Here is a 27,330-nt window from a genome sequence, read left to right on the forward strand (position 1 = left end):
TCCTCATCACCACTTCAAGATGGCGCCCGAATTTCTTGCGTCTCAGCAGCCAATGCTGCATCTACTTAAAATATGTCTATGGGCTCCTATGTGAAGCTCCTGTGTGTGCGAAGTCATACAAACTATGCTTACGTAGCTGTGCGTCATGATATCCGGTGGCATTTATTCGCTCAGTAGTCCGTCATCTCCTTACAGTTTCAAAAGACTAGATACGTCGGCGCGCTGTAAGAGCAAATAAAAGCGACGTGCCTCTGGGCGGCCATTTTGGTAGGGGCCACCACCATTTTACTAAAATGATTTTAGTACAATGCAATGCATACTGGAATTATATTATAACTTGCTTAATGCTCTAAAGCAGTGGTTTTCCAATGGTACACCTGGGGGTACTTGAAGGTATGCCAAGGAGTACGTGAGATTTTTCAAAAATATTCTAAAAATAGCAACAATTCAAAAATCCTTTGTAAATATATTTATTGAATAATACTTCAACAAAATATGAATGTAGGTTCATAACCTGTGAAAAGAAATGCAACAATGCAATATTCAGTGTCGACAGCTTTATTTTTGTGGACATGTTCCATAAATATTGATGTTAAAGATTTCTTTGTGAAGAAATGTTTCGGATTAAGTTCATGAATCCAGATGGATCTCTATTACAATCCCCAAAGAGGGCACTTTAAGTTGATGATTACTTCTATGTGTGGACATATGTATTTATAATTGAATCACTTGTTTATTTTTGAACAAGTTTTTAATTATTTGTATTTTTTTTTTCCAAATAGTTCAAGAAAGAGCACTACAAATAATCAAAATGCTTTGCTTTTAATAGGGTGTACTTGAATTTAAAAAATGTTCACAGAGGGTACATCACTGAAAAAAGGTTGCGAACCACTGCTCTAAAGCATTCACACATATGGTTTTTTACACACCAAAATAATCTATTTATAAGTATTATTATTATTCTCTAAATGTTGGCGCGCTCTATCTTCCACATTTTTCACCCGATTCAAACCGTTCCAAATTCAAAATGTGCAGCCTATTCAGAAAATCACGGGCTTTCCCTTGACCCCTTCCAAAAATTCCCAGATTTCCCAAAATTCAGGGGTTTTCATGAATTTTTTTCCTAGTCGCAACGATTTCACTAGTTTTCAAACTTCCACCAATTCCACATTTTTCAACCTGTTCAAAACATTCCACCTTCTTCATATTCCACCATTCTAGAAATATAAACTCCCCTTTTTCCAAGTTCAAAAAATTTCCAGGATATTTTGAGAATTACTGGTTTTCCATGCTTTTTTCTGGCGACAACACCATTCAAATTTTTCAACCGTTCCACCGTCAGAACATTCCTCTCAATCAGGACAAAAAATTAAGTTGTTTTTTGAACTGGAAAAATTTCCGGTTTCCCCGAAATACCAGGGATTTCGTAATACAATTCCTCAGTTTAATTAGAATCAGAAATACTTTATTAATCCCCGAGGGGAAATTAAAATTTTCAGCACATGTTACTACATCAAAATTTTTTAATCTATTTTAAAAAATCTCAACACCAACCATTTCAACTAACCCAGATCATTCAAGTATTTTACCATTTTCAAAAAAAATCCCTCTGTTCCCGAAATTCCCATTGAAATGAATGGGACATTCTTCAAACTTATACAATTCCCACATTCTTCAACCCATTCAATCCGTTCCACCTTTATCACATCCCACCATTCTGGAAATTCAAACTTCCCTTTTTCAAAGTTCAAAAAAATTTCCGAAATTCCCTAAAACCATTTACTACTTCAACATTTCTTGCCCGATTTAAACAATTCTAACACCAACCAATTCAGCTCACTTCATGTTCCCAATCATTTTCCCCCAAATCCCGCTTTTCCCCAAATTCCCAAATTTCCAGGAAGTTTAATTTGAAATGAATGGGACATTTTTCCAAGTTGCACAATTCCCACATTTCTCAACATATTCAAACCATGCCAACATTAACACATTCCACTCATCCTGGACATTCAAACTAACAGTTTCCCAAGTTTTAAACCAAATTCCAATTTTCTTGGAAATTCAAACTTTTCAACATTCAAACCATTCCAATATTCGAACCATTTTCTACATTCATCCATACCATCATACCATGAATGGATTAACGTGGACCCTGACTTAAACAAGTTGAAAAACTTATTCGGGTGTTACCATTTAGTGGTCAATGGTACAGAATATGTACTATACTGTGCAATCTACTAATAAAAGTCTCAATCAATCAATCAATCATTTCTACAACCATTAGCATTTCAGTTCAGCGTCACCTCTTCAACATTCAAACTATTCTTACATCCATACTACATTATGTCTGCATTTCACTTCAACTTTAGCATTGGAGCAGTCACATGCAATTCCTTCAGGAGTTTCCTCTTCTAGTTATCTAATTGATTTTCATGCAGTTTACTTTACTTTCGACTTTTAAACATGTTTTTGTTTTAATACACTTTTTTTTTTTTTCTTAATAAAAAATCTTATCAATGAACGATTATTCCCGGAGCATTTTTTTAACCATATGCAGCACAGTATACCTCCATTATTTATGTAGAATCCCTATCCATGAATTGATTAACGTGGACCCCGACTTAAACAAGTTCCATCCATCCATCCATCTTTTTCCGCTTATCCGAGGTCGGTTCGCGGGGGAAGCAGCCTAAGCAGGGAAGCCCAGACTTCCCTCTCCCCAGCCACTTTGTCCAGCTCCTCCCGGGGGATCCCGAGGCGTTCCCAGGCCAGCCGGGAGAGAAAGTCTTCCCAACGTGTCCTGGGTTTTCCCCGTGGCTTCCCACCGGTCAGACGTGCCCTAAACACCTCCCTAGGGAGGCGTTCGGGTGGCATCCTGACCAGATACCCGAATCACCACATCTGGCTCCTTTCGATGTGGAGGAGCAACGGCTTTACTTTGAGCTACTCTCAGATGGCAGAGCTTTTCACCCTATCTCTAAGGGAGAGCCCCACCACACGGCGGAGGAAACTCATTTCGGCCGCTTGTACCCGTGATCTTGTTCTTTCGGTCATGACCCAAAGCTCATGACCATTGGTGAGGATGGGACACAGCGTCCGCATTACTGAAGACGCCGCACCGATCCGCCTGTTGATCTCACGATTCACTCTTCCCTCACTCGTGAACAAGACTCCGAGGTACTTGAACTCATACTTGCCAACCCTCCCGGATTTTCCGGGAGACTCACGAAATTCAGCGCCTCTCCCGAAAGCCTCCCGGGACAAATTTTCTCCCAAAAATCTCCCGAAATTCAGGCTGAGCTGGAGGCCACGGCCCCTACAGCTCCATGAGAACCTGACTCAGCAATGTTGTGATCCTCTTAAACAAGATAATACTGCCATCCACTGTACATAGAATAGAATAGAATGTAAATATATTCTACATATAAGTGCAGTCAAGGAACATGCATTAGGGAGTCTGTTCCGAAGCCCACAGTAAAGAGACGTAACTTCATCACGTCGCTTGGTTATTGACTCCAACCCAATATATTACACCGTCGACGAGCATAATGAAGAAATACGCTTGCAAGTTCCAGAACGATTGGAAACAAGAATTTCAGTTTATCCAGGAGAGTTCGAAAGGGAAGGGTATGTTGCCTGTACATTTTGTAGAACAGACTTCTGCATTGAAGACGGCGGCCAAACGGATATACTCAGCCATGAACGGTCAGCAAAGCACAAAGCGTCTGCAGCGCAGCGTCGTTCACAACCCAGTATTATGGGCCACCTCGCAAAATGGAGAGCCGATGGTGTTACTTATGCAGAGACAAAGATGGCTATGGTGATAGCTGGAAGCAACATCCCGTTCTCATTTGTGGATGTCTACAAAAAAATCTGTGATATATGTTCGTGGATTCGGAGATCGCTCGCCAATACGCAAATTGCAGAACAAAGGTTACTGAAATAGTGAAAGGTAAGTGTTGTTGTTTTTTAGTATCCAGCAAGCACAGTAGAGTTAGTAAAACAACTGTGTTTTTATTACTGTTTATTTGATAGGTGCCGTCAGAAATTCCACTATTTATTTTATTTATATATATAATAAATATATATAGCTAGAATTCACTGAAAGTCAAGTATTTCATAGCACTTGAATACACCTCACGGTGATGCTTGGACACGTCATCAGTGATAAACTCGGGGTCATAGGGTGTTTCGGGTCTTTAATCATGGCGACCCAGCCTGGGGTGAGCAGACCCCGGCCTGTGTCCAAGTAGCGCACCACGGATCCCCCCCTACGGATCCACAGCCACCGGGAGGCTTTTTCTGTGACCTCAAGAATGTTCTTGGTGGCTTTTCTGGATTGCAGTCCTCTAATGCCAAAGATTCTGAACACACGCTGTAGTGAGTGACCAGCAAAACTCCTGCACCCAATTTCGACTGGTACGAGCGGGCTCTCCAGCCGTTACTCCGACACTCTGCAGTGAGCTCAGGGTATTTGGACCTTTGAGACACTAGTGATTTAGGGCTATATAAGTAAACATTGATTGATTGATTGATTGATTTGCTTCGTCAATCCCTTTCAGACACTAGTGATTTAGGGCTGTATAAGTAAACATTGATTGATTGATTTGCTTCATCAATCCGCTCCTCCCAGGGGACAGTCAGCTCCAGTAGTACCACTTGCTTGGTTGACTCCGATGTTAACACCATGTCTGGGCGGAGTGACGTGGTAGCGATATTGGCCGGGAACTTGAGTTGCCTTCCCAAGTCAACATGGAGCTGCCAGTCACGAGCGGTGGCGAGGAGCCCTCCTGAGAAGTTGGGATGGCAGTTTGCCTTCTGTCCTGCTTTGATGAAGGTGATTGACTGCTTTGAGGCGGCCTGGGACTTGCTGTTATGTATCACTGCGCAGATAGAATCCGCCAGGGCTTTCAAAACTTGGACGTGGCGCCAGCGATACCATACATACATATATATGTATTTATATATATGTAACCGGTGTTTTTTTCCTCTGCGTTGTGTGTTGTTTATGGAAGACGACCGACACCTTGGGTTTCTCCACTGCACTTTACTGATAATACAGAATACAATTGTCATCGAAAACTTTGTGCCATCGTCGAGCCCCTACACAAACACAATAATGAACAAGAAATGAATTGAGGTTCTTAACAAGACAAAATATTTTCCGTCGTCGCATGGACGCCTACCTCTCCCGTTATCGTAGACAAAAAGGGAAGTTGGAGGGCGTGTCCAAAGCATATAAAAAGACAGGTGTCACAGTAATTATTGCAGTAGGAGGGGCAACGAGACACTGGTTCCACATTGACAAAACATCAAAAAATATTCAGGTATTTACATGTAACTTACATATTTTGTGTAATTATAACAATAATAAAACATTAGAAAATACATTATTTACAATACGTAATTGACTCTGTTACATATATGCATATGTATTAAATATATATGAAATACTCGAGTTGGTGAATTATACTCCTCCCCTCTTAACCGCGCCCCCGCCCAAACCTACGCCTCCACCCCACCCCCTACCGAAATCGGAGGTCTCAAGGTTGGCAAGTATGCTTGAACTCCTCCACTTGGGGCAAGATCTCCTCCCCAACCCGGAGATTGCAAAACTTATTCGGTTGTTAACATTTAGTGGTCAATTGTACGGAATATATACTAATAAAAGTTTCAATCAATCAATCCGTGCCGTCCACAACAACAGAACACCCAGGCCTTTTTCCCCACTAGCTGACACTCGCCCCCACTGGTTTAAACTCGCCCCTACTAGCTTAAGCTCGCCGTAGGCACGGACCTGGAATGGGCGTGGCCAATGGAGCTATATCTATGGCCCAAACGTTGTCACGTTGGCTCAGTTATATACACATTTACCTGAGCTAGCGGTCAGTCGGCATGGACAATATCAGGGAAGGCTGGTTCACAGAGACATGTACGTTATGGCCCGGGCAGGCTACAAGTCTCCAAGTGGAAGAAGTCCTCTACCACAAGAGGTCCACATTTCAGGACGTGTTGGTGTTCAAGAGGTGAGTGGCCAAGGCTCCATGCCTGGGCTAGCCGCGCTAGCTCCGGTGCTAGCAGTACACTAGATGTGTGAATGCTCCAATGCTGAAGTTGAACTGAAATGCGGACAGAATGTGGTGTAAATATAAGAATAGTTTCAATGTCGGAATTGTTTTAATGTTGAAAAGCCGACGCTGAACTGAAATGCTAATGGAACGTAGAGTGAATGTGGAAATGGTTTCAATGTTGGTGACTTTAAATTTCCAGGATAACCGCAGTTTGTTTTTAAAACTTGGCAAAGTGTTAGTTGGATGAGTGGAATATGCTGAAGTTTGAATGGTTTGAATAGGTAGTAAAATGTGGGGAATTGAGCTACTTAGAAACATTTCCCATTCATTTCAATGGGAAACTTTCTGGAAATTTGGTAATTCTGGGAAAAGAGGGATTTTTTTTTAGATGGGGGGTGCGGTGGGGGGATGATAAGGAGCATGAATGAGCTGAAATGGTTGGTGTTGGAATTGTTTGAATCGGGCAAGAAATGTTGAAATAGTATATGGTATTGTTGTAAGCACAATACCAATGGACGGAATTTAATGTCAAATTAAAATCAAATCAAATGTTTATTGGATTCATCACTATACAGTCCACGACTAAACTACTCACTAAACTACTACCACAACTTGGTTTACTATTTATAAAATATAATAATGTAGGGTTACCTGGAACTTGGAATAGGCCACCCGGCCTGAATCCACACTTCCCTCACCAAACACCTTCGTTTCCCAACCCTCACGCTTGGATAAACAGGCCTTGATGCCATGTATGCAGTGTTGGGAGACTGTTTTGCTGTTAGATCGCGTCCAAATTTGCAAAGTGCGCGAGATTGGTGAAATGCTTACAACAGTATTAAGGGATTTCGGGAAAATTGGGAATTTTTTTGAAAATGGTAAAAAAAAAAACTTGAATGAGTTGAAATTGTAGTGTAGGAATTTTTTTAATCCGTTGAGAAATGTTGAAGTAGTAACATGTTGAGTGAGAAATTATATTTGGGAATTTTATGGAAAACCCAGAATTTTTCCAGTTCTTAAATCAACTTTGCTTTTTGTCCTGATTAAGAGAAATGTTTTGACGGTGGAACGGTTGAAAAATGCGGGACGAGTAGTCACCTGGAAATAGGGCTTGGAAAACCAGGAATTCTGGAAAATCGTGAATTTTTTTTTTACTTGGAAAAATGGTAGTTTACATTTCCAAGATGATGAAATTTGTTGAAGGTGGAACGGTTTGAATAGGTGGAAAAATGTGGGGTATTGTGCTACTTAGAAACCTGTCCCACTCACTTCAATAGGAACTTTCTCTAAATTTGGGAAAAGCGGAACTTTTTTTTTTTTGGTGGTGAAGGGGTGATTAGGTGCATGAATGTCCTGAATGAGCTGAAATGGTTGATGTTGGAATTGTTTAAATCGGGCAAGAAATGTTGAAATAGTATATGGTATTAGGGGATTTCGGGAAAATCTGGAATTTTTTTGAAAATGGTAAAAAAAAACTAAAAAAAAACTTGAATGAGTTGAAATGGTAGTGTTAGAATTTTTAAAATCCGTCAAGAAGTGTTGAAGTAGTAACATGTTGAGTTGAAAAATTGTATTAGGGAATTTTAGGGAAAACAGAGTTTTTCCAGTTCTTAAAACAACTTTGCTTTTTGTCCTGATTAAGAGAAATGTTTTGACGGTGGAACGGTTGAAATGCGTTGAAAAATGCGGGAAGAGTAGTCACCTGGAAATAGGGCTTTCGAAAACCAGGAATTCTGGAAAATCATGAACTTTTTTTTAACTTGGAAAAAGGGTAGTTTACATTTCCGGGATGATGAAACTTTTTGAAGGTGGAACGGTTTGAATAGGTTGAAAAATGTGGGGTATTGTGCTACTTAGAAACCTGTCCCATTAATTTCAATAGTAACTTTTTGGAAATTTGGGAAAAGCAGGATTTTTTTTTTGGTGGGGGTGGGGGTGATTAGGTGCATGAATGTCCTGAATGAGCTGAAATGGTTGGTGTTGGAATAGTTTAAATCGGGCAAGAAATGTTGAAGTAGTAACATGTTGAATTGAGAAATGCTTTTAGGGAGTTTTTGAAATTTCGGGAAAACCGTGAATTTTTCCAGTTCAAAAACAAGTTTGGTTTTTGTCATGATTAAGAGGAATGTTTTGACGGTTGAAATGTATTGTAAAATGTGGGAGGAGGAGTAATAGCCTGAAAATAGGATGGAAATAGGGCTTTGGAAACAAGGCATTCTGGAAAATGTTGGAATGTTTTTGATCTTGGGAAAGGGTAGTTTACATTTCCAGGATGATAAAATGTGTTGAAGATGGAATGGTTTGAATAGGTTGAAAAATACAGGGAACTGTGCAACTTGGAAAAATGTCCCATTCATTTAAACTGGAACTTCCTGAAAATGTAGGAATTCTGGGAAAAGCGGGATATTTTTTTGCAAAATGATTTGAAGCATGGGTGTCCTGAATGAGCTGAATTGGTTGGTGTTGGAATTGTTTAAATCGGGCAAGAAATGTTAAAGTTGTAAATGGTATTAGGGGATTTCAGGAAAAAATTGAATTTTTTTGAAAATGGTAAGAAAAAACTTGAATGATCTGAATGAGTTGAAATGGTTGATTTTTTTCAAATCAGTCAAAATGTTGAAGTAGTAACATGTTGAGTTTAGAAATTGTATTAGGGAATTTAAGGAAAACTGGGAATTTTTCCAGTTTAAAAAACACTTTGTTTTTTAGGTTTAGACTTGGACTAAGGTTGAAGATGAAGTGCAGGATCTCACTTTGCTGAGCAGCACAAGTCTTCTGGACCCATGGCTTGACTCGGTCAGGGCAGGCTGACTTGGCTGGATTGACTCTCTCCAGTTGTTGTTTTACCTGTCCAGGTGTCAGACTCACCGGGCTGGCTTTCTCAGTGGGTGGATAAGAAACAGCGGTGGCGGGTAACAGAAGAGATTTTGTATTGATATTCAGGGGAGGTGTGAGGACCGGAGTAGTCGGGGGAGGGCCAATAGGGGGTGCATTGCTAAATCTATTGAAAAACAAATTAAGCTCGTTGGGGTGCATTGCTAAATCTATTGAAAAACAAGTTCAGCTCGTTTGCTCTATTGACACCCCCGTCCAGCAGTTTGGCTTTGTTTCTGAAGCCTGTGATGGTTTTCATGCTCTTCCACACATCACAAGTGTTGTTCTGTTGGGGTCTAGCCTCTAGCTTCTTTCTGTAGGCATCATTCCCTTCTTGCAGCTAAACTTTAAGCTGCCATTGAATCCTCCTCAACTCGTCCCGATCACCGGATCTGAAGGCTAGCTTCTTTTTATTCAGCAGCACCTTTAGCTGGCTGGTGATCCAGGGCTTGTTATTTGGGTAAACAGAGATGATGTAGTCCTACATGGAGTCCTGATTAAGAAATGTTTTGACGGTGGAACGGTTGAAATGCATTGAAAAATGTGGAAGGAGTAGTCGCCAGAAAAAAGGGTGGAAATAGGGCTTTGGAAAACCTGGAATTCTGGAAAATTGTGGACTTTTTTTAACTTGAAAAAAGGGTAGTTTACATTTTCAGGATGATGAAATTTGTTGAAGGTGGAACGGTGTGAATAGGTTGAAAAATGTGGGGAATTGTGCAACATGGAAAAATGTTCCATTCATTTCGATGGTAACTCTCTGGAAATTTGGGAATTCCAGGAAAAGCGGGATATTTTTTGTGGAGAATGATTAGGGGCATGAATGTCCTGAATGAACTGAATTGGTTGGTGTTGGAATTGTTCAAATCGGGCAAGAAATGCTGAAGTAGTAAATAGTATTTGGGGATTTCGGGAAAATATGGAATTTTTTTTGGAAATGGAAAAAAAAAAAACTCGAATGAGGTGAAATAGTTGGTGTTGGAGTTTTTCATATCAGTCGAAATGTTGAAGTCGTAACATGTTGAGTTGAGAAATGGTATTAGGGAATTTTAGGGAAAACAAGGAATGTTTCCAGTTAAAAAAAAACAACTCTGGTTTTTTTTGTCCTAATTAAGAGAAATGTTTTGACGGTAGACCGGTTGAAATGCGTTGAAAAATGTGGGAGTAGTCGTCGAATTCTGAAAAATCCTGGAATTTTTTTGAACTTGGAAAAAGGGCGGTTTACATTTCCAGGATGGTGGAATTGGTTGAAAAATTTGGAATTTGTTGCAATTTGAGACAACGGTCAATTAATTTTCAATGGGAAAAATGTCCCATAAAACGTGGAAATCGGGGAATTTTGGGAATTTTTCAAGGGAAAGCCCGCGATTGCCAAATAGACAGAACAGTTTGAAGTTGGAACAATTTGAATCGTGTGAAAATGTGGAAGGTAGAGCCCGCCAAATCTGGAGAAGTTGAAAATTAATAGATACATTTTGGTGTAGAAAACCATATGAGTGAATGCTTTGGAGCATTCACAATATTAGTAGCCACAAGATATATATATATATATATATATATATACTTTTCTAACATGTTAAATTTTTCATTTCAGTAAAACGTACGGCAACGTGTTGGTGTTGGATGGAGTGATCCAGTGCACTGAGAGAGATGAGTTTGCATATCAGGAAATGATTGCTAACCTTCCTCTGTACAGTCACCCTTCTCCCAAGAAGGTACTCGTAGAGGAGATGACTCATGTACAGTATTTTAACAATTGCAACTTCACACTGTATTTCTTCACTCTGTTATTATTTTACCAGGTCCTTGTCATTGGTGGCGGTGATGGTGGCGTGCTGAGGGAAGTGGTGAAGAATCCTTTGGTAGAGTCGGTGGTTCTCTGTGAGATTGATGAGGTGAGCGGAAACAACACTTAGGCCATTTCCACAAGAACACAGATACTTAAATGCTTACTTACAGCATCTCTGCATTCAGGCCTTTGGTCCACACGCAGACGCTTACCTTTTACTTTAAAAATGCAGACTTTCAGGCCATATCCTCACAAAAACACATATTTGGGGTTAAAACAATCTCCATCCGCACCAGTGTAGTTTCAAAACTGTCTGTCTACACACAAACGCATACACTTGCTGTCATGCAACTGTTGTCCAATCAGAATTCTGGAAAAAGCAGCAATATCTTACTTGGTGGCATTATACCTCCTATTATGTTTATTTTGATCAACTTTAGATGTACAATGACATGTACTTTATCTTTAAAACCAGCCTGCACAAACACAGAGCCCTGGGAACATTATTAAAGGGGAACATGATCACAATTTCCGAAGGGTTAAAACCAATAAAAATCAGTTCCCAGTGGCTTATTATATTTTTTAAAGTTTTTCTCAAAATATTTCCCATCACGCAATATCCCGAAAAACGGCTTCAGTGTCTGATTTAACCATCGTTATATCCACCCGTCTATTATCCTGGGACGTCACTGCGTGAAGCCACCAGAAACAAACATGGCGAATAGCACAGAAAGGCATAGCATAATAGCTCTGATTCAGACTCTGATTTCAGCGGCGCAAGCGATTCAACAGATTACGCATGTATTGGAACGGATGGTTGAAGAGTGGAGGCAGATAGCGAAAACTAAATTGAAGAAAAAACTGAAGCTATTCAGTCATATTACGACAGACAGCGGCATGGTAGGAAGCGCGGATGAATTCGGCGATCACTTTCTAACCAACAATTGGTATGTGTTTGTTTGGCATTAAATGTGGGTGGAGGGAAAGGCTGGATGCAAATATTGCTACAAATGAGGCATAATGATGCAATGTGTACATACAGCTAGCCTAAATACCATGTTAGCATTGATTAGCTTGCAGTCATGCCGTGACCAAATATGTCTGATTAGCAAACTCTACATAAGTCAATAACATCGACAAAACTCACCTTTGTGATTTTGTTGACTTTATCGTTGGAAATGCATCTGCTTTGAGTGTCGCAGGATATCCACACATTCTTGCCATCTCTGTCGTAACATAGCTGTCGTCGATAAAGTGTGCGGAACAAACGAGGGGCTTTCCCATCTTTTGGCCACTGGTGCAACTTGAATCCGTCTCTGTTAGTGTTGTTACACCTTCAGACCACACACTGACGAGGCATGATGTCTCCAAGGTACGGGAAAACAGTCGAAAAAACGTAAAATAACAGAGCTGATTTGACTTGGTGCGTGTAATAAGATTGAGAAAATGGCGGATTGCTTCATGTTGTGACGTCACGGGGGAAAGGTCATCGCTCGACAGGCTATAAATTGAAAGGTGTTTAAATTGCCAAATTCACCCTTTTAGAGTTCGGAAATCGGCTAAAAAAATATATGGTCTTTTTTTCTGCAACATCAAGGTATATATTGACGCTTACATATGTCTGGTGATAATGTTCCCTATTATCACCAGACTTATGTAAGCGTCAATATATACTTTGGTGTTGCAGAAAAAAGACCATATGTTATAGCTAATGTCACTATATCTTGCTGTGCTATCCGTATTGGCATCAATGGATGACGTCAGGGGAAAATGGACGGTGGCTTCACAGATAGCGAAAATCAGGCACTTTAATGCATTTTTTAGGGGTATCCCGGGATGGGTAAAATTTAGAAAAAAACTTCGAAGAATAAAACAAGCCACTGGGAACTGATTTTTATTGGTTTTAACCCTTCTGAAATTGTGATAACGTTCCCCTTGTAAAGAGTGAATGCACGCATGTGCTGCTGAAACAACACTGAATTATAACATGTTCAAGAACATGGCGATATATTACATGTGCACTGAAGTGAACAATATTACTAAAATCAGCCTAAATAACGAGCCAAGGAAACCATTTTACATGTTTATGGGAATTATAAAGCATTTAATCATGGATATAGTGATAGGGTACATGTGTAATGAAGTGTATATTGTCTTTAACATCAGTATCAATCAATCAATGTTTACTTATATAGCCCTAAATCACTAGTGTCTCAAAGGGCTGCAGTACACACTGAGGACGCTACATTATGTTTAAGGCAGTGTTGTTGAGCTTAGAAATGACAGAGCTCAACCGTGAATGCTGACTTTAAACACACTATAAGAACGCTTAATGTATGTTTGAGCATAATCATGATGATCTTTTCACTCAACGTTAATAAAAAAGAAACATCAAAATGGGCTTTGCGAAACTCCCACCAGCGCTAATGACAGTCAGCTGTTTTGGATATGATCACTGTCGAACCTCCACCTGATGGGACAACTGTGACAGTAAGACTTTTTGCTCTGTGTCATAAGAAAGGTGCAACATTATCTTATGTTTTTAGTCCTTGTTTAACGACAAATCATGAAGTTAACATGCGTGTCTTGCTTCCATTTTTGTAGATGGAGCCATGCTCATACTGATGTTAAGGACAAGATACACTTCATTATGCATGTATTATATCACTAGATCCATGATTAAATGCTTTATAATTCCACAAGAGTTTTGCTGCGATACACGTGCTTCCGCACGCTTTTTATAGGCTCTTAAACATTCAAAAGGGTTTCCTTGGCTTGTTAGTGTGGCTGATTTTAGAAATAATGTACACTTCGCTGCAGATTTAATACATCACCATGTGGCTGTACATGTTCTAATTCTATGAGTGTTGGGTTTCAGCAGCACAGGCGTGCATTCACTCTTTAATAATGGTTTTAAAGATAATGTACATGTCATTTATTGTACACCTAAAGTCGATCAAAATAAACATAATAAGAGGTCTAATGCCACCAAGTCAGATATTGCTGCTTTTTTCAGGCTTCTAATTTGACAAAATGTGGATGACAGCAGGTGTATGCGTTTGTGTGTAGAATAGACTGTTTTTGTGGAGATAGATTGTGTTAATCCAAAATATATGTTTTTGAAACTCTCCGTGTTCGTGTGAACATGGCCTTAATTAATATGTACTCTGGTGTTTACTACAATATGCTATTGTCTTTTGTGTAGGATGTCATTAATGTCTCCAAGAAGTTCCTCCCTGGCATGGCCAAAGGATTCTTTAGTCCCAAACTGACCCTGCATGTTGGAGATGGTTTTGAGTTTATGAAGAAAAACCAAAATGCCTTTGATGTCATTATTACCGATTCATCTGATCCTGTCGGTAAGTGCAATGACATAATATTTGTTTAATTTTCATACTTGATAACTTTAACATGTTTTTTTTTTTTTTTTTTTTTAATTGCAGGCCCTGCTGAGAGTTTATTCAAGGAGAGTTACTATCAACTGATGAAAACCGCATTGACAAAGGGCGGAATTCTTTGCTCCCAAGGTAAATTTAATTTGCTGATGTCAGTGGTAAAAGACTGCAAAAAAGAATAATAAAAAAAAAGGTAAAATATGTGCTTGTGTTTATATTGTATTCTCTTGACTAAAAATGTGTTCAACTTTTTTTTTTTTTTCAGAATCAGCTACTTTCGCTATAGCTAACGTGATTTTCTTCTCATTCATTGTGGAATGAATCAATCATTGAATCAATGTGCTCAAAACATCACAAATTTAACATGAATCATGCCCTTTTAAAGAGAAAATTACCTTTGAAACAAGACATTATCAGGAAAAAAATACAATAGCATTTATTACAAATTACTGTATTTTTCAGTACACCAGAGTGCACCGAATTCTAAGGCGCACTGCCGATGAGCGGATATATTAAGGTCTATTTTCATACAAAAGGCGCATTATCATTAAGATTTTTTTTCTAAATATAAAACACTTCCTTCTGGTCTAGTTAACATGTAATAGTGGTTCTTTGCTCAAAATGTTGCATAGATTATGTTTTACAGACCATTTTCGAGTAGCTTTCTGACAGTTGCTTTAGGATGCACCGTTTTGTGGGCAGTCTTATTGATGTGGCTCACGTTCGACAGCGTCTTCTTCCTGTTATATTTGTTGTACAGGTGTAGCATACAAGGACGGAAGTTGAAGAAGTTTCAAAAGATGGAGCTAACTGTTTTAAGACATTCAGACAAAAGTAATACTAGACTGGTCTTCCTGCAGTTCAGACCTGTCTCCCATTGAAACTGTGAGGCGCATTATGAAGCGTAAAATACGACCATAGAGACCACGGACTGTTGAACAACTTAAGCTGTACATCAAGCAAGAATGGGAAATAATTCCACTCGAAAAGCTTGAAAAATGTGTCTCCTCAGTTCCCACATGTTTACAGGGTGTTGTTAAAAGGAAAGGCCATGTAACACAGTGGTAAAAATGCCCCTGTGCCTCTTTTGCAGTGTGTTGCTGCCGTTAAATTCTAAATTAATGATTATTTGCAAAAAAAATGAAGTTTCTCAGTTCAAACATTAAATATCTTGTCTTTGCAGTATATTCAATTGAATATAAGTTGAAAAGGATTTGCAAATCATTGGATTCTGTTTTAACCTACGATTTACACAACGGTGCCAACTTCAGTGGTTTTGGGTTTTGTACATAAAAACAGGTGCCAACAGGTCAGAAAAGTTGTTTTTGCATAACATGACCCCTTCTAAGGGGAAACTGCACTTTTTTGGATTTTTGTCTATGGTTTACAATCATAATGAAAAGACATTACGATTGATGTATTTTTTAACACATTCTAACTCGGACATAAAAGTCAACGGGAGGTCCCCTATTCCGCCCATAAAACCAAATTTTAAAAAATCCAAAAAGCGCCAACAATACGCCATTTACAATTTGTGACTTGAATATTAACCAGTAATTAGTGATATTGTTAATGTAAGACAATATTAATAGCGGCGTCGTGATCATGAGTGTCAATGTTGAGATGATCGACAGAGCTGCTTCTTTGTATTCCTGCTTTTTAAAACTTTATTTTAGATCATAAATAATGCCTCTCACCTTGATAGTAGAAACCCAAGGACATAATCCGACAAATTGACAGTTTGGCAGCCAAATCAGACCCCGAAATGGCATTGTGAGTCATTCTTCATCTAAATGGGAATATATGAACATCCAAGTAGTCTGTATCCTAATGACAGCAGACATTATACTGTAAGTGATGTTTTATTATGTTTGTTGGCTCTCATAAAGTCTGCAGTGAGTCGTTATCGTCGTAAAAAAAGAAGAAAACCTTGTGATGCGTTTTTAAATTAATGCGCCGTGTATGCTTGAAATTGATCAAAATACGTACATATTATTATAAATTTGCCCATTACTACACTACGTATATACCCACAGCATGTATTAAAAACCGTAATGGAGGTGTTTGTATGTTTTTTTAAGGGCTTTATAGGCAGAATGGAGCGGCTCTCGTACGCTCCATTGTAAGCGGACTTATGATCGCTATTTAGAATGGATTAAAAAACACATCCGTTGTATCTTTTATAATGATTGTGCGCAAGAGGCAGTTCCCATTTACAACATTAAAAAACACAGACGGCTTAGATGTCAAAAAACTTGTACTTTAATGTATCAACTTTTATTTCACAGTTGGCAGATGTATAGTCATTGGTGAAAGTATTAGATTTCTGAGTGATCTTATGTTACATGCATTCCATAAGCACACATGTACATATTTATAGCTATGCTAACATGCCACAGCACTAGGAAGAGGTTGAACGCTCTTCCACCACTCAGCAGTCTGCGTTCTTACAGACTAAGCTAGTCATGCACAGAGCTCTAACAATAATAATACAGATTTGCGTTTCATTAAACGTAAAAACGACATAAGTCTATCACAAGCAGTCAATATTATTTTTCTTACTGCTTGTCATGTCTACAGGAGAGTGTCAATGGCTCCATTTGGAATTGATAAAGGAAATGCAAACCTTCTGCAAGACCATATTCCCAGTTGTGGACTACGCCTACGGCACCATCCCTACTTATCCCAGTGGCCAAATTGGATTCATGCTCTGCAGTAAGAACCCTGTAAGTGTGCTTTTTGTTCCTCCCACTGATAAGAAATGAACCCGTTTGGTGTTTGATTGAACAATGAAATGATGTGTGCCCTTTTGCCATTAGGAAACAGATTTCCGGAAGCCAGTGAAAGAACTATCAAAAGAAGATCTTGAAGGCATGAACCTGAAGTATTACAACACGGAAATTCACAAAGCAGCGTTTGTCCTCCCTGAGTTTGCAAGAAAGGTCAGTGAAATCAGTACAGTTTGGCATTAAAATAATCAGTAAAAGACGGGTTATTTTTTGTACGAATATTTAGATCAGGGGTGTTTTAAACATGCCTCTCGCCGGCCGCAATTGGCCGGCGAGACGTTATTTTGCGGCCCGCACTTTGATATGACGATTTATTGTATGTGCGGCCCGCGAGTTTAATATGAACGGAACTTGACAGCGTCATACTTCCCAACGTTCCCAATTTTCACGGGAGTCCTCTTAATATCAGGGTATCCATTCTCTGGTAATCCCTGCCAATTTTTACCCAATCAACAATACTCGGGGGGTACTGCAATGGCACTGTTCTTAACGCCCTCTGAATACTGTAAAACAGTGGTCCCCAACCACCGGGCCGCGGCTCAGTACCGGGCCGTGGCCCGATTGGTACTGGGCAGCAGAAGATTTTTTAAGTAATTTTTATTTAAAAAAATATATATATATACATATATTTTTTATTTTATTTTTATTTAATCAATATAAAAAATACAATATACACTTACAATTAGTGCACCAACCACAAAAATCTCCCTTTTTCATGACAAAAACGTCCCTTTTTCATGACAAAGAAAGGAAAAAAAAGATTGTCAGCATGTAAAAGCAGCCTTTCAGCACTAATGGTCTTAAGGTGTGAAACGGTATTGATATCTTGTCTTCGCATGATTTATGTGGATTAGTATTGTAATATTTACAAGCTGAAAAAACACATATTTGTTTTACAACTTACCAAATTTGGCTTTCTTCTGACCTGAATTAATTGCACTCACTCTGAACGGTTGCCAAGTATCTAGACAGTTTTCCCATAGGAGATCATAATAATGAATTAATCAGTTCCAGAGTCAAAATGTTACCAACATAACTGCTCAGGCAATGTTTTAAATAAATCTGGACATTTTTCCCATAGGAGATCATAATGATGAGTTAATCAGTTCCAGAATCAAAATGTTACCAATATAACTGCTGAGAAAATGTTTGAAACAACATTTTAACATTCTTAATTGGCATATCAGCAGCTTTGTTCAGATGGTAGTGTGTACTTGGGCAAGATACTTCAACCACCTTGCTCCCAGTGCCACCCACATTTGTGTATGAATGTGTGTGGCAGGATTCCCTTGTTAAATTAATTTCAATGAGACGTACCGTGTACATAAAGGAAAAATGGTTTACAGAGAAGTTGAGCACTCTTTATCATAAAAGGATTCTCACCGTTTGACGCATGATGGGCACTGACGAATATGCAGAGAGATTGCTGCTTGTCTTTTAGAGGTGAGTCTACATTAAGTTCACATTAAGTTTATATTGTGATTGTACTCAGCAGTCTGAATAGACCAACACATGTCTACCATGAACTGATTAACGTGGACCCCGACTTAAACAAATTGAAAAACTTATTCAGGTGTTACCATTTAGTGGTCAATTGTACGGAATATGTACTGTACTGTGCAATCTACTAATACAAGTTTCAATCAATCAATAAAAAATGCATACTGAGCTGAAGTATTGTGACATTAGCCAAAGTGCTGCTTGATCTTAGTGGATTTTGTGCCATCGTATTGAAAGGAACACACTGACCTTTTTCTACTTTTCTTGGTTATTTGCAGGTTCTCGACGCTTGATTGGCCTCATCAGAGCTATCTGTCCGTGTTCCACAGTCCACAGACGAACAGCTGCTTCTCTAGCTTCTCAACAGTCAGTCAGCACTGTTAAGCCCTCTCTGAAGAGAGTAGTTCCTAATGATTTTAAAGCTGTTTGCCGGGTGTCAACGTTAAGAAACATGGGAGTTGCTTAGTTGTTTTTTTTTTTCCGTTTTTTTTTTAATTGTCTTAAACACAATTAGTGTTTGTTTCTGATACGTACATGTTCACCCAGCGATTGTCTCATTAGCGACCTCAGATCACACATATCAAACCTGACCTCATGCTGAAGTACTGTATGTACTGTGCAACCGAATGGCCACATGGCTCATGTAGAATATATTATTATATATTGCTGCACTTTCATCGGAAATGTTCTTTGCTCATAGGAAAATCAGCACATGTTGTCGGCGTACAATGACAAAACTGTGTCCTCTCTTTGGAATTGTAAGTGTGCCTCGTTTTGTTGATAACTGAAAGAAGGTTCTGCATGTGTTAGTTTTTCAGATCACCTTAAAAGTCTGCAAAAAAACTGTCCCTTTTAAAAAACAAAACACCAAAAAAATATATACTTACAAAGCTGCTCCAACCATGACATTGTTATGGAAGATACACATTATACAGTATTTAGTGAAAATGTTTTTTTAATTATTATTTTAATGCAAATCATTATGCAATTACTGAGGCAAGATTAATGGTAGGAAGCCTTTTCTGTTTTAAGTTAAACTGTCGGAAGCTGTTATACTTTGCATTATCTTACATACATGGCTATTTGTTAAAAGTCCACAGTAAATCTTGTCGAAAACCTGTTCTGGTCGAATTAAATTGTTTTTATTAAAACATGAACTGTAATAAATCTGTTTACAAACAAATGTGATACTTTCTTTTCTGTCATTGTTTTGGTTTGGGTTATTTCCTGTAGTTTTACATTTTTGACAACAGGTGGCGGACTTTGACTCTAAATAAATTCACTGTCAGAGCTGCCTTCCAATATGTCTCACACGCTCCAGATGATAAACATTTTATTGTAAGCAAAGTGAATTGCATCAATACATGTTTTCTTTTGTGTTGTGCAATGTGACTTCACTTCAGTTCTATCACCTGTAATTATAGACTTTATTTATCCCTTAATGGAGAAATTCTGATCTTGCAGTGCAGATTTTACCTACAGTTAAAAGTTAAACTGGAACTATGAAATAAAATGAGTAATGATATATATATACATATATATATATATATATATACACACACACATTATATACACTGTGTGTATGTACACACACACACATTCATCGATATATACTGTATGTGTGTATACAGTCAAGAAAAGAAGTATTTGAACACCCTGCTATTTTGCAAGTTCTCCCACTTCGAAATCATGGAGGGGTCTGAAATTTTCACGGGACGTTCATGTCCACTATATGAGAGATCACCTAAAAAGAAAAATCCAGAAATCACAATCTCGGATGTTTTAACAATTTATTCGTGTGATACAGCTGAGAATAAGTATTTGAACACCTGTCTATCAGCTAGATTTCTGACCCTAAAAGACCTGTTAGTCCCCCTTTAAATGTCCTCCTCCACTCCAGTGTATTATCCTGAATCAGATGCACCTGTGTGAGGTCGTTAGCTGCATAAAGACACCTGTCCACCCCATACAATCAGTAAGACCCAAACATTCAGCATGGCTAAGAGCAAAAAGCTGTCCAAAGGCACCAGAGACAAAATTGTGCAACTCCACAAGGATGGTAAGGGTTCTGGAGAAATTGCCAAGCAGCTTGGTGAAAAAAGGTCCACTGTTGGAGCAATCAGTAGAAAATGGAAGAAGCTAAACATGACGGTCAATCTCAATCGGAGTGGAGCCCTATGCAAGATATCACCTGGTGGGGTCTCAATGATGCTAAGAAAGGTGAGGAATAAGCCCAGGACTACATGGCAGGACTTGGTCAATAAACCTGAAAAGAGCTGGGACCACTGTTTCCATGGTTACTGTTGGTAACACACTAGGATGTCATGGTTTAAAATCATGCATGGCACGGAAGGTTCCCCTTCTTAAACCAGCACATGTTAAGGCCGTTTGCCAATGACCATGTGGATGATCCAGAGGAGTCATGGGAGAAAGTTTTGTGGACAGATGAGACCAAAATTGACCTGTTATGTCATGATTCCACTATGCGTGTTTGGAGGAAGAAGGATGCGTACCACCCCAAGAACACCATCCCTACTGTGAAGCATGGGGGTGGTAGCATCATGCTGTGGGGGTCTTTTTCTGCTCATGGGACAGGACGACTGTACTGTATTAAGGAGAGGACTGCAGCCATGTATTGTGAGATTTTGGCCAAAAACCTCCTTTCCCCAGTCAGATCATTGAAGATGAGTCGTGGCTGGATCTTCCAACATGACAATGACCCAAAGCACACAGCCAGGAAAACCAAGAAGTGGCTTAATAAGAACCATATCAAGGTTCTGGAGCGGCCTAGCCAGTCTCCAGACCTAAATCCAATTGAAAATCTTTGGAGGGAGCTGAAAGTCTGTGTTACTCCGCGACAGCCCAGCAACCTGACTGATCTAGAGAAGATCTGTGTGGAGGAGTGGGCCAAAATCCCTCCTGCAGTCTCTGCAAACCTGGTGAAGAACTACAGGGAAACATTTGACCTCTGTAATTCCAAACAAAGGCTACTCTACCAAATATTAATGTTGGTGTTCAAATACTTATTTTCAGCTTCATCACACAAATAAATTGTTAAAAAATCATTGATTGTGATTTCTGGATTTTTCTTTTTAGGTTATCTCTCATACAATAGACATGCACCTACTGTGAAAATTTCAGACCCCTCCATGATTTCTAAGTGGGAGAACTTGCAAAGTAGCAGGGTGTTCAAATACTTATTTTCTTCCCTGTATATATGTATATATATACATATATATATATATCCATCCATCCATCCATCCATTTTCTACCGCTTATTCCCTTTGGGGTTGCAGGGGGCGCTGGTGCCTATCTCAGCTACAATCGGGCGGAAGGCGGCGTACACCCTGGATAAGTCGCCACCTTATCGCAGGGCCATATAGATAGATAGTACTTTATATATATATATATATATACATAAAATGTGTATGCATGCATATGTGTGTGTGTGTGTGTATATGTTATATATATATATGTATATATATATTTATATATATATATATATAATGTGTATACATATGTGTGTATTGGATTTATGAAACAGCTGCTGGGGCAGATGTAGAGCGGGACCCTTGTCTGCTCTGAAGAGGATATCAATCACCACCTCAGTAGTACATACAGCGACAGTAGGAGAGAGGAAGATCTGCCCCCCTGCAGAGGACTACCCACACCATCAGAACCCTCCTTCCAGTTTAACATCAAAGAGCCCACCTTGGCAGAAGTCAGGGACACCGTCCGAGCCGCAAGGACCAGCGCAGCCCCAGGCCCAAGTGGAGTGCCATACAAAGTCTCCAAGCATTGCCCGAGACTCTTGGGGAGGTTGTGACTCATCAGGGTAGTATGGCGGAGGGGGAAGGCTGCCAAGCAGTGGCGCCATGCAGAGGGGGTATGGATACCAAAGGAGGAGAATGCAAGTGACATCACACAGTTCCGCTCCATCTCCCTGCTCAGCGTGGAAGGCAAGATCTTTTTCAAGATTCTTGCCAACAGGTTGACAAAGTACCTCCTGAGGAATTCCTCCATCGACACCACAGTGCAGAAGGGAGGAGTCCCAGGCATGCCAGGCTGCTTGGAACACACAGGAGTGGTTACCCCGCTGATCCGGGGGGGAAGGGAAAATCAAGGAGACCTGGCTGTCCTTCGGCTTGACCTTGCCAATGCCTATGGATCCATTCCAGACAAACTTGTGACAAAAGCTTTGACGATACATCATGTTCCAGAGAAGATCCCTGGACTCCTACGAGACTACTACAGTAGTTTCAGTCTGAGATTCCCCTCTGGAGCAATAACATCTGCATTAGAGATGCGCGGATAGGCAATTATATTATCCGCAACCGCATCACTAAAGTCACACTCAACCCCGCCCAACAAACCGAAGCACGGAGGAGGGGGGGGGGGGGTTTGCTGCTAGCGGGGTGTATAATATAGTCAGGAAGTGTCATTGATACAAAGGATTCTGGGTATTTGTTGTGTTGCGTTTATGTTGTGTTACTGTGAGGATGTTCTCCCGAAATGTGTTTTTCATTCTTGTTTGGTGTGGCTTCACAGCGTGGCGCATATTAGTAAGAGTGTTAAAATTGTTTATATCACAACCATTAGTGTACTCTGTATCACCCAGTATGCCTTGCAGTCATGTGCGTGTGTCTGCAGAAGCCACACACAACATATTGCTGGACTGGCAAGTAGATTGTACATGCTGTAGAAGGCGTCAAAGGCAAAGGCTTCATAGCACGCCCTAATACTTATTAACTGGGTGACTGCCGGCAGACATTCTTGAGAATGTTTGTGTTCTTTGCTTTGTGACACGGGTCCAAAATGGCTCTTTGAACGGTAAAGGTTACTGATCCCTGAACCATGTATATCAAATATTTCCAAATGGTTCAACCGCCACCCACCCGAATCTTTTTAAAATCTTTTTTTTCGTCATGTCACCCGCCCGACCCGCGGTTTATCCGCGGACTATGCGGATGAGACCGCTAACCGCGCATCTCTAATCTGCATGGCACCGCCAGGAGAAGGGCATAATCACAGGTTGCACCATATCAGTGGCACTGACCTCCCTAGCGATGAACATGCTGGTCAAGGCAGCAGAAGTGGAATGCAGGGGTCCGAAGTCCAGTTCCGGCATTCGACAACCTCCGATCCGTGCCTTCATGGATGATCTGACTGTCACAACAACATCAGTGACAGAGTGCCAATGGCTCCTCCGCGGACTGGAAAGGATCATCACATGGGCGAATATTATGTTCAAGCCAGCCAAGTCCAGGTCCCTGGTTTTAAGGAAGGGGAGAGTGGAGGACAAACACTGCTTCAGCCTGGCTGGAGTCTCCACACCATCAATGTCAGAGAAGCCTGTGAAGAGTCTGGGGAAGATCTTTGACAGCACCCTGAAGGACAAAGCAGCAGGGCAGTCAGCCCATGTAGAGCTGAAGACCTGGCTATCAGCAGTGGACAAGTCGGGCCTCCCCGGGAAGTTCAAGGCTTGGATATATCAGCATGGCATCCTGCCGAGAACCCTTTGGCCGCTACTCATCTACGAAGTCCCAATAACCATTGTGGAGGGCTTCGAACGCAACATCAGACATCACCTGCATAGGTGGCTGGGCTTGCCAAAGAGCCTAAGCAGTCCTGTATGAGCACACCAACAAGCTGCAGCTTCCCTTCACCGGATTGACCGAGGAGTTTAATGTCACCAGAGCCAGGGATGTGTTACTTTACAGAGACTCATCTGACACCAGATTCTCCTCTGCTGGCATCAAGGTCAGAACTGGGAGGAAGTGGAATGCACAAGAGGCCGTCGACCAGGCAGAAGCAAGGCTGAGACATGGCGTCTTAGTAGGTGCCGTGGCAGTAGAACGAGCTGGGCTGGGTAGCCATACAAGACCACGCGACGACAAAGCCCAGGGTCGAGAGAGATGGCTGATGGGGCAGGGAGAGATCCGTGCAAAGGTTGAGGAGGAACGTCAAAACAAGACAGTGGCCATGCGCCAGCAAAGAGCCTGGACAAATTGGGACCACGCATCTAACGCATCTACCCGGAAGATCAACTGGACAGAACTATGGAAGTCAGAACCAGCAAGACTCAAGTTCCTGATCCAGTCAGTGTATGATGTCCTCCCAAATCCATCTAATCTTCATTGCTGGGGGCTAGCAGAAACACCTGAATGTCCATTGTGCAAGGCACGGGGTTCCTTGGAACACATCCTGAGCTGCTGCCCTAAAGTCCTGGGAGAGGGGAGGTACACATGGCGCCACAACCAGGTGCTGAAGGCAGTAGCAGACACTATTGGCACTGGAATCCAGCAGAGCAAACACCAGCTCACAGTCAGGCATAACATCTCCTTCGTCAAAGCAGGCGGCAAACCACAGGCCCCAACCGGACTGCTTGCCGCAGCCCGTGACTGGCGGCTTCAGGTGGATCTTGGCAGACAGCTGAAGTTTCCAGAGCACATAGCTAGGACATCACTGAGGCCAGACCTTGTTTTAACTTCTAACTCAATGAAGCATGTTGTGCTGCTGGAACTTACAGTCCCATGGGAAGACTGGATGGAGGAGGCCCATGAGCGAAAGAAGGCCAAATACTTTGAGCTAGTCGAAGCGTGCAGAGAAAGAGGCTGGGGGGCCCGCTGTGAGCCTATAGAAGTGGGCTGCAGGGGCTTTCTAGGGAAATCTGTGCATCAAACATTCAGACTTCTTGGAATCAGAGGGTTGCTGGAGAAAAAAGCCACCAGAAATATCAGCGAGGCTGCTGAGAAAGCCTCAAGTTGGTTGTGGATCAAGAGGGGAGACGGATGGAGTAGCACGCTGCTTGGACACAAGCCGGGGCCTGATCAGCCCCAGTTGGGTTGCCTAGGCGAGGGTGTCTAGAGATCAAAGACCCGAAACACCCACTGAACCTCGGTTCTTTACTGAAGATGTGTCCAAGCTGCACCACAAGGTGTTTTTCAAATCTATGTGTGTGTGTGTGTGTGTGTGTGTGTGTGTGTGTGTGTGTGTGTGTGCGTGCGTGCGTGCGTGTGTGTGTATGTATATATATATATATATATATATATATATATATATATATGCATGCATTTCTGTGTATAAATGTGTATATATGTGTGTGTGTGTGTGTGTGTGTGTGTGCAATTTGTGTATGTGTGTGTGTATTTATATATATATATATGTATATATATATATACACACATACAAACCCCGTTTCCATATGAGTTGGGAAATTGTCCATCCATCCATTTTCTACCGCTTATTCCCTTTTGGGGTCGCGGGGGGCGCTGGCGCCTATCTCAGCTACAATCGGGCGGAAGGCGGGGTACACCCCGGACAAGTCGCCACCTCATCGCAGGGCCAACACAGATAGACAGACAACATTCACACTCACATTCACACACTAGGGCCAATTTAGTGTTGCCAATCAACCTATCCCCAGGTGCATGTCTTTGGAAGTGGGAGGAAGCCGGAGTACCCGGAGGGAACCCACGCATTCACGGGGAGAACATGCAAACTCCACACAGAAAGATCCCGAGCCTGGATTTGAACCCAGGACTGCAGGACCTTCGTATTGTGAGGCAGACGCACTAACCCCTCTGCCACCGTGAATGATTGGAAAATCCTTTTCAACCCATATTCAGTTGAATATGCTACAAAGACAACATATTTGATGTTCAAACTGATAAATATTTTCTTTTTTAAATAATCATTAACTTTAGAATTTGATACCAGCAACACTTGACAAAGAAGTTGGGAAAGTGGCCATAAATACTGATAAAAGTGAGGAATGCTTATCAAACACTTATTTGGATCATCTCACAGGTGTGCAGGCTAGTTGGGAACAATTGGGTGCCATGATTGGGTATAAAAGCAGCTTCCATGAAATGTTAAGTAATTCACAAACAAGGATGGGGTGAGGGTCACCACTTTGTAAGCAAATTGTCGAACAGTTTTAGAACAACATTTCTCAACGAGCTATTGCAAGGAATTTAGGGATTTTACCATCTACGGTCCGTAAAATCATCAAAAAGTTTAGAGAATCTGGAGTAATCACTGCACGTAAGAGATGATATTACAGACTTTTGACCCCTCAGGCGGTACTGCATCAAAAACCGACATCGGTTTGTGATGCAGTACAAACCGATGTACAAACCACTTCATAAAACCACTGTCAGTAACTACAGTTGGTCGCTAAATTTGTAAGTGCAAGTTAAAACTCTACTATGCAAAGCCAAACCCATTTATTAACAATATCCTGAAACGCCGCCGGCTTGGCTGGACTCGATATCACCTAAGATGGACTGATGCCAAGTGGAAAGGTTTTATGTGGTCTGACGAGTCCACATTTCAAATTATATTTTGGAAACAGAGGACGTGGTCTCCTCCAGAACAAAGAGGAAAATAACCATTCGGATTGTTATAGGCTCAAAGCCAGCATCTGTGATGGTATGGGGGTGCATTAGTGCCCAAGGCATGGGTAACTTACACATCTGCGAAGGCACCATTAATGCTGAATGGTCCATACAGGTTTTGGAGCAACATATGTTGTCATCCAAGCAACGTTATCATGGACACCCATGTTTATTTCAGCAAGACAGGTGTTACAACAGCGTGGGTTCATAAAAAAAGAGTGCGGGTACTTTCCTGGCCCGACCGCAGTCCAGACCTGTCTCCCATCGAAAATGTGTGGCAAATTAAGAAGCGTAAAACACGACAGCGGAGACCCCGGCCTGTTGAACGACTGAAGGTCTACATAAAACAAGAATGGGAAATAATTCCAATTTCAAAGCTTCAACAATTAGTTTCCTCAGTTCCCAAACGTTTATTAAGTGTTGTTAAAAGAAAAGGTAATGTAACACAGTGGTGAACATGCCCTTTCCCAACGACTTTGGCACATGTTGCAGCCATGAAATTCTTCAGTTAATTAT

At 40.8% G+C, this 27,330-nt stretch overlaps 1 protein-coding gene across 1 annotated transcript; it reads left to right on the forward strand.

Annotated features, from left to right (window-relative positions):
* The first annotated feature begins 5,809 nt into the window (after nt 1-5,809).
* On the forward strand, nt 5,810-19,598 carry srm (spermidine synthase). The gene is made up of 8 exons (XM_061903871.1): nt 5,810-6,026; nt 10,537-10,657; nt 10,745-10,837; nt 13,937-14,090; nt 14,175-14,258; nt 16,707-16,852; nt 16,946-17,068; nt 18,694-19,598. The coding sequence occupies exons 1-8, from the start codon at nt 5,896-5,898 to the stop codon at nt 18,706-18,708; spliced, it is 867 nt and encodes a 288-aa protein (XP_061759855.1). The 5' UTR covers nt 5,810-5,895; the 3' UTR covers nt 18,709-19,598.
* Nucleotides 19,599-27,330: the final 7,732 nt, after the last annotated feature.

Source organism: Nerophis ophidion, linkage group LG06 (assembly GCF_033978795.1).
Source record: "Nerophis ophidion isolate RoL-2023_Sa linkage group LG06, RoL_Noph_v1.0, whole genome shotgun sequence".
NCBI lineage: Eukaryota > Metazoa > Chordata > Actinopteri > Syngnathiformes > Syngnathidae > Nerophis > Nerophis ophidion.

Excerpts from the sequence above, each read along its gene's own strand:
- srm (XM_061903871.1), top strand. The coding sequence starts at position 5,896 with ATGGACAATATCAGGGAAGGCTGGTTCACAGAGACATGTACGTTATGG. Across the intron at positions 10,838-13,936 it reads TTCTCTGTGAGATTGATGAG|GATGTCATTAATGTCTCCAA; the intron begins GTGAGCGGAAAC and ends TCTTTTGTGTAG. Across the intron at positions 16,853-16,945 it reads TGCTCTGCAGTAAGAACCCT|GAAACAGATTTCCGGAAGCC; the intron begins GTAAGTGTGCTT and ends TTTTGCCATTAG.